The sequence below is a fragment of the Pteropus medius genome, unplaced genomic scaffold (genome assembly GCF_902729225.1).
Source record: "Pteropus medius unplaced genomic scaffold, Ma_sr-lr_union100, whole genome shotgun sequence".
NCBI classification, from domain to species: Eukaryota; Metazoa; Chordata; class Mammalia; order Chiroptera; family Pteropodidae; genus Pteropus; species Pteropus medius.
In genome coordinates, this window is record NW_024354550.1 from 6,354,957 (window position 1) to 6,369,895 (window position 14,939).

At 33.1% G+C, this 14,939-nt stretch overlaps 1 protein-coding gene across 6 annotated transcripts in view; it reads right to left on the reverse strand.

Moving 5' to 3' along the window:
- Positions 1 to 14,939, reverse strand: part of ROBO1 (roundabout guidance receptor 1) — a 374,585-nt gene that overhangs the window by 29,481 nt on the left and 330,165 nt on the right. For 4 of the 6 annotated variants that reach the window (XM_039855122.1, XM_039855127.1, XM_039855128.1 and 1 more), the window contains 4 exons: positions 10,252 to 10,406; positions 7,332 to 7,667; positions 5,353 to 5,460; positions 2,596 to 2,740 (listed from right to left, as the gene is read on the reverse strand). In XM_039855122.1, the coding sequence (XP_039711056.1) occupies positions 2,596 to 2,740; positions 5,353 to 5,460; positions 7,332 to 7,667; positions 10,252 to 10,406 (744 nt within the window). The remainder of the gene's footprint in view (positions 1 to 2,595; positions 2,741 to 5,352; positions 5,461 to 7,331; positions 7,668 to 10,251; positions 10,407 to 14,939) is intronic. The other 2 variants (XM_039855124.1, XM_039855125.1) reach the window with 1 other exon arrangement.

The window sequence follows — 14,939 nt, forward strand, 5'->3', positions numbered from 1 at the left end:
TACTTTTCTTCTAAGATTATAATAAATCACTATTTTTTTTTTAGTTGAACACAAAATGAAGTAGTTGAATTGCATTTAGGATAATGAATGAAAAACAGTATAAAATAATAACTAATAAAATGCCCTTGTTACTCCTCTGCTAGTTATGTGGAAGCTCTAGTTGGACCTGGAATACATTCATGACTTTTTCTTTTCTCTGACACCAGTTCATAGGTTATTGATTAGAATGGCTGTGATTTACTGCATTATACAAACTGTGTTCTCGTTACCCGCCTCTCTAGTCCATTCTTCACCACTGCCTTGTTTACCTGAACTCGGGAAAATTAAGATTTGGTAAAATCTGATTTCTCTGTATCTTCTTTTACTTCACTAATCCACTATTATGTTTCCTCTATCGACAAATGACATAGCAATTTGCTCACTTATCTAAACTAGAAATCTTGTAGTCATCTTTGAATTATTTATTCTTCTAACTCAAACTGTTCCCTAGTTCATCTCTAGTCTATCTTAAAAAAAAAAATTAAATCTGTTGTATGTGCTACTGTAATAACTTTTTAATTAATTTCTTTGCTTCCAGTCACTCTTTCTCTATCCTTACATTCCTTCCAAAATTAGTTTATTGTAATACACATCACTCCCAGCTCATTCATTTGCTCCAAAGTAATAAACGGCTCTCATTGTGTAGAGAATAAAATATAAGTCCTAAACAAGACATTCAAGTATTTGCATAGTCTGGCTTACATTCGCTTTCCCAGCTTCCTCTCACTCCCTACCATGTGTTTCCTGTTAGCTCTCCAGGAGTCACATCTCTGTGTGGTCCCAATGTCCATAAAATCTTTTGTCTTGATTGAGAACCTTCTCATTTGTCAAGGTCAAGAACAAAATCCAGCAGACCAGGAAGCCTCCATTTTTCACAGTTATACTCAGTATTTCCCTCTGGGGCACAGTCGTATCTCCTTCCCCACCCCCCCCTAACTATATCTACATATTTCATGTCAGTCTTTGTTGTTTTTTGTTTGTTTGTTTTTGTGGACTAAAATACCAGTAAGTATGATGATCATAGCCTAGAAAATGAATTTTTAAAAGTACAGTCAACTTCATTATTTGCAGATTCCATATTTACAAATTCACCTCACTTAAATTTATCTGTAACCCTAAAGTCAATACTCATGGCACTCTCATGGTCATTCAATAGACATGTGCAGAGAGGTGAAAAAATTGAGTCACCTGATGAGTACATTACTAGCAGGGGTCAAACAAGGTGACATTGCTTTCTTATTTCAGCTTTCATTTTGTAAACAAGTATCCTTTTCATGGTCTATAAGTGTCACATTGTTCTCTCTCTCCCCTCCCCCTCCCCCCTCCCCCTTCCCCTCTCCCTCCTCTTTATGTTGGGGACTTCCCTGTTTAAAATGGCCCTGAAATAACAGTACTTTACTGATGTCTAGTGTTCCTAAAAGCAAAAAGGCTGCAATGCGCCTTAATGAAGAAAAGATGTATATTGGATAACTTTGTTTAAGAATGACATATAGTGCTGTTGGCTGTGAGTTCAATGTTAATGAGTCAATAACACATGCTAAATATAGTATCTTTAAACAAAAACAGATATAAAACAAGGTTATATTTGAATCGGTTGATGAAAATATAACCAGAGGCTCACAGGAACCTAACCCTGTATTTCTCCTAGGAGCAATGGCTCAGTATTTGCTAATTAAGTAACTGGAAAATAAAAATACAGAGGTTTTGCTTCCCAGAATAGTTGGAATTGTAAAACTGGTGTGTGTATGAGTGTGCGTGCGTGAGCATGTGTGTGTAGAATAAAAGAACATCTTTATTTTTATAATAGTCACTAAAAATACTGCATTTTCACATAGATTTTATGTTTTTTCTTGTTGATTCACTATATCAAATGAGTTTTCCTCTATTGTTCACCAGCTGTTTTGTTTTGTTGAGAAGTACCATGTCCAGTTCTACAGAATCTGCAGAGAGGAAGAAGCACACTAACTGTCTAACTGCTGTCACGTGGACTATTTATACTTGTTAAATCCTTATGAGAGACAATTCAATAAAGTTTAAATTCCTAGTTTTCAGCATAATTTGATAATATCCAAGAATAAACAGTTATCAGGATACCATAGCTATTGTATAAATCCATATAATTATTTTATGAAAATTCGGAGATGTGAAATAGAAGTTCTGATATTTGAAAATCACAAATCATTTATATGACTGATGACAAAATCACATATATGTGATTAGATATGTGATCTTGTATATACTCATTATATATGCACATTATATGTATATAATGTAAAAACACATAGATTATATATGTGTGTATATTTATTTATAGTCATGATTCATGATTCTTGGTTCCAAAAGAAGCTTCCAAGGAACAAATACCTTTTTTTGGCACCACCGAGGAGGGTTTTTAAGTCCTGCTGAGAAAAATAATTCAATAAAGTTTTATTTAGAGACAAATGTTTGAGGATCTTAGGAATCAGTCTCCTCTCGGCGATCTAGTTTAACGATTACTTAATACAATTGTAAAGAGTTGTACTATCTCAACTAGGTCCATTCTGAAATTCCTCTTACCTTTCATCTACCGATATACTGTACTCCTCACTATTGCTATGAGGAGGAGGATGCGCCGGGGGAGGAGGAAGCAGGTCTGCCCAGTTCATGCCACCCTGTTTTGGTACTTTGGGTGTCCGGGCCCCTTTCTTGTGCCCTTGACTCCCTTGAAAAGAAATAGAAATAAAATTAAGTATTTTATATTTGGTCTTAAATTTTTTTCTATTACCCATGGGTTAATTATTTTCTATAAACACGGTCTTATAATTCATATATGTATATAGAGAAAAACACTTTTTTTGTTGTTAATTTTAAACAGAATTTTGGACAATAGAATGTGTACAAGTTTAGCTGCAAAATAAATAGCAAAAAAGCAATAAAGCCATAAATTAATTTTACAAGTCATATCATTAATTGTGATCTTATAGCAATTAATTACACTATGGATTATCATCTAAAACAAATGAGCTGTAGACATATTTTCTGAAGTTCCTTTCTATTATTTAATTGCTGGAACCTAAAATATAATATGATACAGATACGATCTATTACACTTTCACTGTTGCATTAAATCACTGAACATACATAATTTGTACTTGTCCACTGAAATGTTTTAGGCACAATGAAATTACTGGTTTTCATCAGAAAGGCAGGTGCAGATGAAAATAATTGCTGGAAGAACTAATATAACTAACAACAAAAGAAGCATAAAAATGATTTTTAAAAAAGAACAGAAGTGTTTTTAGCCACCGCTTCTATAAAATTGTGGCTTAGAGTAAAATGATGTTTCTTGAACATTCTTAGAAGTTGGAAACAGCCCAATTATTCAAGTGCCCCAGTGTTCAGATTTTAGATTTGGCATATTCTTTAAACATAGGTAGCTGCACATTCTAGAATATTCGTTTTAAAATAACGTGATCAAAAGCTATTTTGAGATGAAATGGTCTTAATTCTTCTTCAATATGATACATTTTAGATTCTTATATAAATTATAGACAATGAATCTATAATTATTTTTCTCATAGGATCCCTTAAATTCAGTGAATTATCCTGGTCTCTTTTGTCTTTTCTAACCTTTCTGAACCAGTTCCAAGTTACATGTGGTATGAAACAGGTCATAGTACACTCAATGAGCCCTATTTTTTTTAAGGCACTTGAGAATTTTCAGTCAAATGGCAGTGTTTTTATGCCAGATGTTCTTACATTGGTATCTTACTACACCTAATGCGTTGTGGGCTGAGGGACAGGCTGTTATTAATGAATTATGATTGTCAGGCCCCTGCTTATGTGTCTCCATTCTTTCTTCCTCCACTCAGTTGTCCTGTATTTGAATGGCTATGCATATATTGTGGAGTTGACTATCTCCAATGTCTTCCTCTTGATTTTGTGGCACACATCTACTGTAACAACTCCATCCAGAGAGGCCTAACATCATAAATCTCTCCTACAGCTCATTTGCTTGCTTCGTTCTCTCCCCTAATTACCAACAGATATTTTTCTGTCTTTTCATCAATATTCACAGAATACCTAATAATAAATAGCAACAGAATGTCAGGATCTAGGTATCTAAGCTGAGCAATGAATAAAGTCAGATGAATAGTAATAACATGGAATCATATTTTTTTCCATTAAGTTCTGATTTTCTAAGTGGCTAATTATTCAAAGATGAAATGGCCTGAGATATCAATATTAAAATATTTTCTATAGTTTTTGTAAGAGTGGATCTTTGAAAAATTTCTGTTAATTCAGGGTTTACTTTAAAAAAGAAAAAAGTCATTTAATAAGATTTTAATTGTTAAAAAAATCAAACAACATGTAGTAGAATAAGAGTAGATTTAAAAAGTAAAGAGCTATTACTAAGTTTCTTTTATTCAAATACAAACGATTTTAATCATTGATAAAAATAAAGGCTAGAAAACTCCAAATCGGCATGTCTTAGTCAAAGGAAGATGGGAAAGCGCGAATGTCATATTCATTACAAAAGATGGAGTAGAGACACTGGGCTAAAAGCACTAGCAACAACTTTAATCCAGATGCTCAGAAGCGATATTTCTACTCTGTCCTGGGGAAACATACTAGAGTTGAGATCAATCGGTTTTGTTCTCATTGTGGTGTGACTTACCACATGTTAGTTCTAATAATGAACTGCCTTTAATTAGAAAAATAGAACTTAAGTACCAGCAAGCTCCCATCTGCAGTCCCTTCAGGAAAACAGCTGGCAAACAGCTGTAACAGCATAAAGACCACAGGGAAGAGGCCTGGATGTGGCTTTTGAGGCCCTTATAGACTTAAGTTGGGAGGCTGTTTTATGAAGATTTAGAGCAAGAATTGAGGGAAAGGAGAGAAATGATAAACTGAGGCAGTTTCCTATTGTACCTAGATCTCATGATTCTGCTCAAGTGTACTCAAATTTAGGTGCTTTTATAGCCTTGTTTCAATGTAACATACTTAGGAGATTAACTATATGTGTAATATTTTTTTAGTTATATTTCAACTGCCTTTAAAAATTAGTTGATGCTTTTGGCTTTGCTAAAGCTCCTTAACAAGGAGGAAAATAAGATCATCAATCTTTGTTTTCTAATAGAACATAAAATGGTTTAGTGAGTGAGCAGTCCATCAAATTACAGAGACAAGACCCATGCCTAGAATATTGAAATTATATAAAGTGATAGACATGTCACATGTACACATCAGATCATTAACATTCAATTCATAATCTTGGAATGTATCATCTTTTAAAAGGAGATGTTGACTTTCTCTTCGGTTCTCCTGACTTACCAGATGTACTGCTGCCCCGGTCTGAACTATTGTAAGATCCTCCCGTATTCTGGTCATATGACTGGTTGTATGGGATAGTTGAAGGAATTGTGTCATTTGCTCGATAATCTAGATATTTCAGATGAAAAACAAACAAACAAACAAACATTTATTTTCTCTTTGGTGCCTAATCATTTACCAGTTAGGCTTTTAAACCATCATGTTGGTAATTTGTTAAGATGTACATAACTTTTCTGAAGGAAAAGTCAAAAAAAAAAAAACCTTTAAACATGTTTCATTTAAAATTTATAAAAAACAAATCCTTTGCATCATCTTCTTTAGATGAATCAGACTAAATGTAAGTGTGGACAATTCCTATGAAGGACTACTTCTTCTCTTTAATATTTATCAATCATCTATGACAGAAATAAGATTTGCTTGACTTCTTTAAAAATATAGTAACAAAATAATTTTAACAATAAGAAATCAGAAAAATACTGTGTCTGTGAATCACAAAAAAGTAAATAAAATTAAAGAAAAACTGAAACTTGTCAGCAAAATTATATCTAACAAAAAATACCCATGATAAGAAAAAAAAGAATCTCAATCTGTCACAGAAATGCTTGTGCTTACTTAAGCCGAGGGGAAAATCCAAATGATAAATTCACCACTGGAACGCAATGAGTAATAATCTGTCAGTCTAGCTGCATATCAGGGTCATTATTATCGTTTGACATATCAAGTTTGTTTACAAGCAGTATAAACAATAAATCAGAGCTCTGAAATATTTGTACAGAGGACTGTCAGACCTCTCCAAAGTCCACAGAAAAGCCATATAACATAGAGGAATAATGTAATAATAGTTTGAATTCCCTTTGCAAACTCCATGATTGCAGAAACTCTTATTCATCTTTGTCATGAACTTGTGTAAGAGTCTTAATAACTATTTATTGAATTGGGTTATTATACCAACTAAGCGTTTTCTTAAATTTAGAAAAAAGCAAGACATATATATTATTAAATTAAAACACATGCCACTAACTTAACCAAATGAAAATAGTGGTCTTAAGCTATCTTTTCATAATCACTAACTGTAATGTATTTTATTTTTGAAAAACAAAAACAAAAACAAAAAAAGATCCCAACACAAGTCTACAGAAAATAAATCTATGTCCCTAATTATCTATAATAAAATGTGTCCTTTATCTGACACTTGTACAAAATTACCTGATCTATTCAAATTAGAGCAATTGCTTTTTCCTTTGTGGTATTACTTTGCAAATCATGTTATTAAAGTATTAGCCTGCAAAACTACAAAGAAATAAAATACTTGTCTCTTCAAACTCACCCATATTACCATAAAGGAACAATCCCCACAGGCCATAAAATACTATTCTGTTGCGACAAGTCAACACTAAATTCAATTTATTTTAGGTTCTATCCTGACAGACTTCAATCAGATCAACCAAAGAACTGTAGATTCTAAAATCATACACTGCAGCAGTCTTAGTAACCACATGAGGTAGGAAAAATACAACAAATTGAATCACTTCTCCAGTTCAAGTTTAATTTAATTATTTTTCTTCAGTTTTTATATAAGAATGCCGTTCGTTTATATGGCCATGTAGATGCAATTATCTGACACTCTCGAGTGGAAAAATGGGATAGCCCATTTATTTAAAATGTGAGATATTATGATGATTACACATCTGCTTTATGAATAAAAGGTTGTTCTATGTAATTCTTTACCTAGAATTAAATTAAATTATTCTCAAAACCATTTGAAAATACTTATATATTATTATAATATCAATATCCAAGGTTATTGTTGTGCTAATTAACTCTTTGACCCTGGAAATTTTGAAACCAAAGAAATAAGAAAACCTTAGTAATGAAAGAAAGATTTCACTTGCTAGTCCCAGACAAGTTTTGGCATATAGTGCTGCAGGGTTAAGGGTACCAATACAGACAAGGATGGGAATGTAGGCAAAGCTCTTCACCTTTGTTCAGTTTGTTTTGCTCCATGATGTTATACTGAATTGGTGTCACTTCCTGTTTCTGCTGTCCGGGAGGTTTCCAGTGCTTCTCGCCGGAGTCTCCACCACCATTGTTCATGCTGCTGGTGAGGTTTGACTGGATGAGCTGGGTGGTGGCATACGGAGTGGGCTGCCCTGATGGATTGACAAAACGCCCGTCCTTCAGATTTGGGCTATTGAAGGTTTTCATCTCATTGATTTTGTTACTAAGGTCCACATCACCATAAACGGTTGACTCAGGGAGCATCAGATTTGTTTGTTTGTTATCCAGTTGGTTGTTATAATTTGCTATACAATCGGCTATGTGCAATGGAGAGGAAAAGGAAAAAGTCATTTCTCCATAGTTATTTGTTTAAAAATTTTTTGTAAGTAGTTTTGTGAGTCACAGTAAAATTGTTAATGTAGAGAACAAATGGGCTTAAATAAGATCATAAAAAGGGCCAAGTATTCATATGTACTTTCTAGAGAAAATAATTAAAAATTGAAGGAATAAGAGAGGACACTCAGAATTTATATAGAGACTAAATAATTTTAAACTTCTGCTAGTGCTATGCAGTAAATAATTCCCCCAATTTGAGATAATTTTTCTCTAACAGCCCAGTTATTAAGAATTTTACCAAAACAATATATACATGAGTATCTTTATGTGCCCAATCCAGATTTTCTAGTATAGAGTTAATCGAACTCTTTGAGGCTACTAGTTAGCTATTGAAGCATAAGAACAAAGCATATAAGTTGAGAATCCAAACAAAGAAAAAAAAAAAAAACCTTTGTCTTCTTATCAAAGAACATGAGATTTCCATATCTTATTAAGTACCTCTCTTCTCAAAAGCTATGAGGAACAGAGGGACAATAGTAAACGGTGCTCAGGAGAATTTTATTTAGTTCTTCTCTTGGTCATGCAGAATAATCAGTGTCAGGGAAAGACGTTAATCATTTTTTCCTAGTTTCATAATGACAACCCAAGAAGTATAAAATGACAATAAGGATGACAGAATGAATCATAAGTAACTAGGGTAATATAATCAAATAAAGCCTGAAATAATATCTATTACATCTAATATCTAAATTTCCCTCTAATTTTCCCTTCAATAAAATATTTGAGAATAAAGTAACTGATACATAAAGAGAGAAATATTTATAGCCTGCAGTTAAAATATTAAAACAACAGGAAGAACTAAAATCATAATTTAAATTAAAACATTTTTAAAATTTAAAAAAATTAGTCAAGTTACAATGGTAAAAATATCATTATGCTATTCATGTAGTACATAGTGGCACTGACATTACCAGGTCACTTTGAAGATTGGTTTCCAACTGGATATTTTAGAAATGATAAATTCATATGGCTGCTATTAAAGATGTAACTATGAATAGAATCTTAAGAAAATTTTGCAGCTTCTCTATAATATTGAATTCAACTATTTGGCATTTCAATAATAATCAGGGAGCAGGGATATGTGATCCATCAGGCATTTAGGAGTTCTGATTTCTAATTTCTAGGTATTAAATTTTGTTTAATGATAATAAATATTATTAAAGGCAATATGGACTTGGCAATTTCCTTTTTCTTCCCCAGTCTTTCTAAATGAGTGTTAGTCAATAGAATTTTCTCAGATGATGGACAAGTTCTAATCGGAATTGTCCCATACAGTAGCTACTAGCCACATGTGGCTACTGGGCATTTGAAATATCACTAGTAAGAATGAGGAACTGAATTTACAATTGTATTTTATTTAACTTGAATTTAAATGGCCTCTGGCTATCATATTAGACAATACAACTCTACATATCAATTTACATAAATATTGTCACTTTTATTCTGTCCTCTAGGGCTCACCATAGTCTTTCTTTTATTTATAATTATGCGAGCATCTATCTGTCTGGACAACTAGGATATAGACTTCTGGAGAGCACGAACTTAGTCATATCCATATTTGTATCCATGTCCATGTCCATGTCCATGTCCATGTCCATGTCCTTATCCATATCCATATCCAGTAGAGAGACACAGTACTTCTTTTAGGGTTCAACATACAGATTGCACTGTGACTTATTCTTTACAGTGTATAACATCTTCGTGTAAATGCTATCTTCTATTTCCCTGTTCCTTAATTCTATGGGTTATTTTACTTCTATAGTCATATTTTTGATTCTTTACCATTCTTTTAATATTTCCCAATGTTGTAAATGTTGAGGGTTTTTATTATAAAAAATAATTTGTAATTTTGTTTATTCTTTCAAACATTGCACACTATACACTATACATATTTTACTGTCATATTTTATCAATTATAGTTATACATATTTCTGAGACAAAACATATAATACAAAAATGTATACATGAACATCTGTAAAAAATATGTATTTCTTATATCCTCAGAATTTATCTCTATACTATAAAAATCTGATTTTGAGTTTCAGTTAAATTTATTTAAAGTTTTTTATTAGTGTTATACAATTGTTATTATTATTACTAGTGTCAAAATAATTTTGTTCACTCTACTTATAGATTTATTAACATTTTATTCTCTCAATTTTGAAAATAATTAAAGTTACAATTAAAAATTGTAGCTAAATTCTTATAAAGATGAATACTTTTATATAATTTCACTTTTCCTTATTTGCTATCTATTCTAGAGTTTATATTCTCCATTTGCCCATCACGTACTGAGAAACTTTTATTGTAGGAGGCTGAGGTGTGGAAATATAGGAATGGAGAAAATAATTGAATCAGGCTAGATTGCTAAACAATAGTCAACATTTCAAGTAAATATTGATCAAATTTTTCTTTCCCATGTAGGGAGAGGGGTAGAAATTTGATCTTATGGCTGCTAGTTCCTTATAATGCATATACGTATCAAGATGTCTCTGTGTTTCTAACCTGGGCGACTGTAGGTGGTCAGGTTGCTATCGCTGTTCCCACTGCCTGCTGTACAGCAATTGATGGAACAGTCATTGTGATTGTTGCCAGTATTAGGCCACGTGTCTGCCAGCCACGGCTGTGCAGCAGGTTCACTGATGTTGAGAAGTCCTGGCCTAAAGAAAAAACAATATTAAGGAAATGTTATATAAATAGCAAATATTTCCTATTCAGAATTCCAAAGAATTCTTTGTTTAATTATTCTTACAAATAATTTGGTCAACTATACTGAATGACATTATTATTCCTTTTATTTTATGGAACAGGCAACTGTAATGTAAAGTTGTGGCAGGCGCCTCAGTTTATATATTAGCCATAACTGTGTAAACATGGAGTTGTGCTTTGGACTTAAACTATTGTGCCATTTGCAGTGCTCTACTTCAACTTTAGTCACAGTGACTGAAAATTAAACATGAAATCTAAAAATATGGATACATATATATTTTTTAGTGTTTTAGTAGCTTAAAGAATACCATAGTTAAGAGTTTGTATTTCTTCATTTTTGACCCCTTAAAAACCATGACTCTTCTCACAACTTCATTAAGAAATGAAACAAGCTCGTTCACATAGACAATGGGTCTTTCTCGGTAAGCACATTTGCATATTTTTCTTCAAAATGATGTTTCACTAACAGTGAGTTTGGGGTTCTGTGACATTTTGCAGAGAGCCTCATCAATGCTTCAATGCACAGTTCTGTAAGCTTGTCAACATTATCTGATGGAGACAATGTAAAATGCCATAAATCCTTACATAAACAAAGAAAAGCTACTGAATTAAAACTGGTAAAACAAAGATGTCCACTATAAAAAATATTACTGTTCATGTTTTTTTTTTTTTGGCACAACAAATGTTAATCCTCTTTCACTGTGCGTTGGGAATGCAAAGCACATAAGCAATTATTAATGGGAGCCCTGGACCACCAGAGCTAGAGATGCAGACTGGAGTCCAAGAATGGCATTTCTAATGTCCTTTTCCAACACTAATTCCATTTGATAACTCAGCAAAAGAAGTGATGGTGCATGATGTACTTGTCAGATACACAACAAACAGACTGGGATTACACAATCTACAGAGATTGTCTTCATGGTTTTGTTTTCTTTGTTAAAATGCAATAACCACGTTTCTCAGTTACCTGGGAAATGAGCACCTGACGTTCCATTTTCCATGGTTCCTATTCTGGCACAGATAGTCAACCCAAGAACTGCACTATGCAAATGATGGTTATTTGAGGAATAAGTCATTTAAAATGAAGAATATGGACTTATAACTTATATATCTGGATCCATATGCGTATACATAATAAAAATGAATATTTACTCTTTGTTTACACTGTTCTGAGGTCTTTACATGTATCAACTTATTTAATCCTCACAAAATTTCTACATGGTAGTTATTACTATTACCTAAATTTTACAGATGAGGGAACAGAGATGCCCGAGAGAGGTTAAGAAACTTGTACATGGCTATCAAAAATGAGTGAGAGGCAGAGTTGATTCAAACTCGAGGAGTCTGGTTCTAGAATCCACTCTAATCTAGACTGATATAAACGTACACTGGAGAGTACTGAAATATCCTCAAGCCTTCAAATATTCTTAATAAAAGGAAGAGCGGCGGATATGTCTGAAGTCTTGAAATTCATGATAAAGCTGTTAAAACTGAGCAAACTTATTATCAAAATTGTTGATGAAAATATGCTTTGAAGAGCAATGTTGCTGAACTGTTGAAATTTAAAAAATTTAAATGCAAGCTGTGTCACAGATATCTGGAGTCTTTGAAATAAATGTTAGTTATAGAAATTCTGCATCCGCTAATCTTTAACTTTTCCAATTTTATTTTCTCTTGAACTTAAACTATGTGGATTATCACTATAGAAGTTATTAAAAATAAATCTCCATATTTGACACTGTAGAGATATTATGGGATGTTTTGAGTATGGGTCAAGTGGAAATTTTCCACAGCCTGTCTTATATGTTTCAAAAAGAAAAGACATTTTTATGCTACTATGATCCCCTCAGAAAAACACCTTTAAAATGAATGTTTTGATATCATCATAGGATGAAAGAACTTTTCATATGTATGGATGATTTCCAACAGGAAGTAGGATTAACAATTCACATCCTAGCTTTCAGTTTAGACTTGCATTTGGAATGTTAATTGTTTAGAGAGGAAGGTTAACCACGAGTACTGGCTCATAATGAATCTTAAAATGTCATGTGTGTATTTCAGAGGTCTTTGAGGAAGTGAAGGTCATATGTAGCTACTCTGATAAGGGTGTTAGGGTCTTTTTAAACTAATAATTTCACAGGCTATCTTTATGCATTTAAGATGATCTAGTGTATATGAAGCAGATTTAGCTTCCCAATCATAAGAAATGAATTAGAAGCAAAACATAATGCTGGTTGCAGTGATTAATATATGTCTAAAATATATAATACATCATACACTATATTGTCATGTAATATCTTAGTTGTTAATACTTCCATGCTAACATATCTGAGTTTTGATTATTTCTTCCTTATCTTTGAAAAAACAATATGATCAGGGAAAGGAAGAAACCAGGGCTCACAAAAACCAAATTTATTTTCCAGTTAACTGTTAAGGGGATAGATTTGTGTCACAAAGGAAAAGAAGGCAAATGCACTTAAATAATTTTGTAGCAGTTACCTTTAATTCCTCCATTCTTCTTACTCCAGATATTCCAATCACTCCCTCAAAACAAAACAAAACAAAACAAAACAAAACAAAACAAAACAAAACACCCTATTTGAGTTCTTACACCACAAAATACAATATTAGAGGGCCCAGGGACTGGGAAAAATGGTGAGAGGCCCGGCAGTAAAGCGCTGCCTATAGGCTGTCTCCTCTTTCAGTCGATAGTTTGAAAGAGTGTTGAAGCCAGGAAGAAGGGAGAGATAGATCTAAAAGTAAGTGGTTAGTATTTTAAAGAGAAGCAAGGCTTGAGCTTGGTTACTTTCTCACCTCTCACTGTCAGGAAACGTGGTATTGGCAGTCTCCATTTAGTTAGCCTGAATTCTCTATTAACTTTTTCAACCTTTCTTAGCTATTTCCTTGTATACACTGTGGTTTGGATTTTAAGTAGATTTTTAGAAAAAGAGTAACTGGGATGTTTGAGGTAAAAACAAACAAAGAAATAAAAAAATAAATAAATAGAAACAGCTGCTTAATATTTCCATGATTACATCACGGATTACATCACAAGTCCTCTGCTCTTTTCAAGTTGAGAAGAGGTCTCTTTGCTTACCACAATCCTCACTCTCTCCCTTTTCTAGAAATAGCTAAATTTACAATTCTGAAAACTAGAAAACTAGAAGAGATGTTTTGCTCTACCTTTTTTTTCCCCCTTTGCTCTACCTTCTTTATTTGAGAAAAATGTCCAGCCCCCCAAAATATTTCTAAAGTGATTAAGGACTGAATTCAGGTCTTCTGACTTTTTATATTTTTTATAGTTCACTCATTTCTTCCTTCCTTAGATACTTTCTAATATCTTTCAAAGTTAAATAACTCATATGTTAAATTTATTTACATAATTCAATAAATTACATTACATTACAAAAATTTGTATATTTAATTATTAATTAATAAATTAATTAGCCAATAAACTCCAAGATTTCACAATTTATTGTTAGAGGCAATCATATCAAGTCATGAGTTGGCAAATTGCTCTTGTAAAAGATCAGATAGGAACCATTTTAGGCTTTGCAGGCCATATTTTTTCTATTGCAATTACTCAATTCTGCCACTGTAGAGGAAAAATAGTCATAGGCAATCTGTAAACAGATGACTTTGGCTGTATTCTTATAATACTTCATTTACAAAACCGGTTGGTAGACCCAATTTGGCCCAAGAGCTATAATTTGCTGACCCCTGATATTTACAAAAGATAATTGCATTACCTCATTTTAGGTGTTTGTGGTATTTACACAGCACAAAATGTTCATGGAGGATAGAGCAGTTAAACCTCAGAAAACTGACAGAGGGTGGGGGGACACATTTCCAGGCTGAAATAATAAGGACTTACAGGATAATGAAATATTGGTGAATGGCAGATGGATTGTAGGGTGTGGCACAGAAGAGTGAAGTGGACCTGCAAAGCCCTAGAGGTTGTGGGCTTCTCGTGCTATGCCAAATTGTAAACATAGTGGGTTCTACTGAAAATGGGATATTCAGCAGGTCAGGGACATTATCTACATGCACTTCAAAAGAACATTTAGCTCCATGGGCAAAGGATTCCCTTTGCACAGGAAGTAATGCAAATAATGAAGGTAAATGAAGGTAGGACTGCTCAGAGCTTCTGTAATAAACTAAGCAAGGAAGAACAAGTGCTTGAAGTGAAACAATATAGTAATAATTAAGGGGGATAAAAGATAGGATCAACAAAAAGCAGTAATAGATGCAGGAAAGAGGATGACTGGAGTATTTTGACTTAGATGTCATTAACCAAATGAGGCGAGAGGTCCAGTGAGGGGTCACAGAGTCTGAAATGCCTGAGGGAAATCAGTGTTTAAGGGATGGACATGAGAGAAGTGGGTGCAGGACTTTGGTTCATTGCTTCTCTTACCACATGGGGTCATAGAACATACACACACACACACACACACACACACAGTTAGAAAATTAGACCTCTTTTG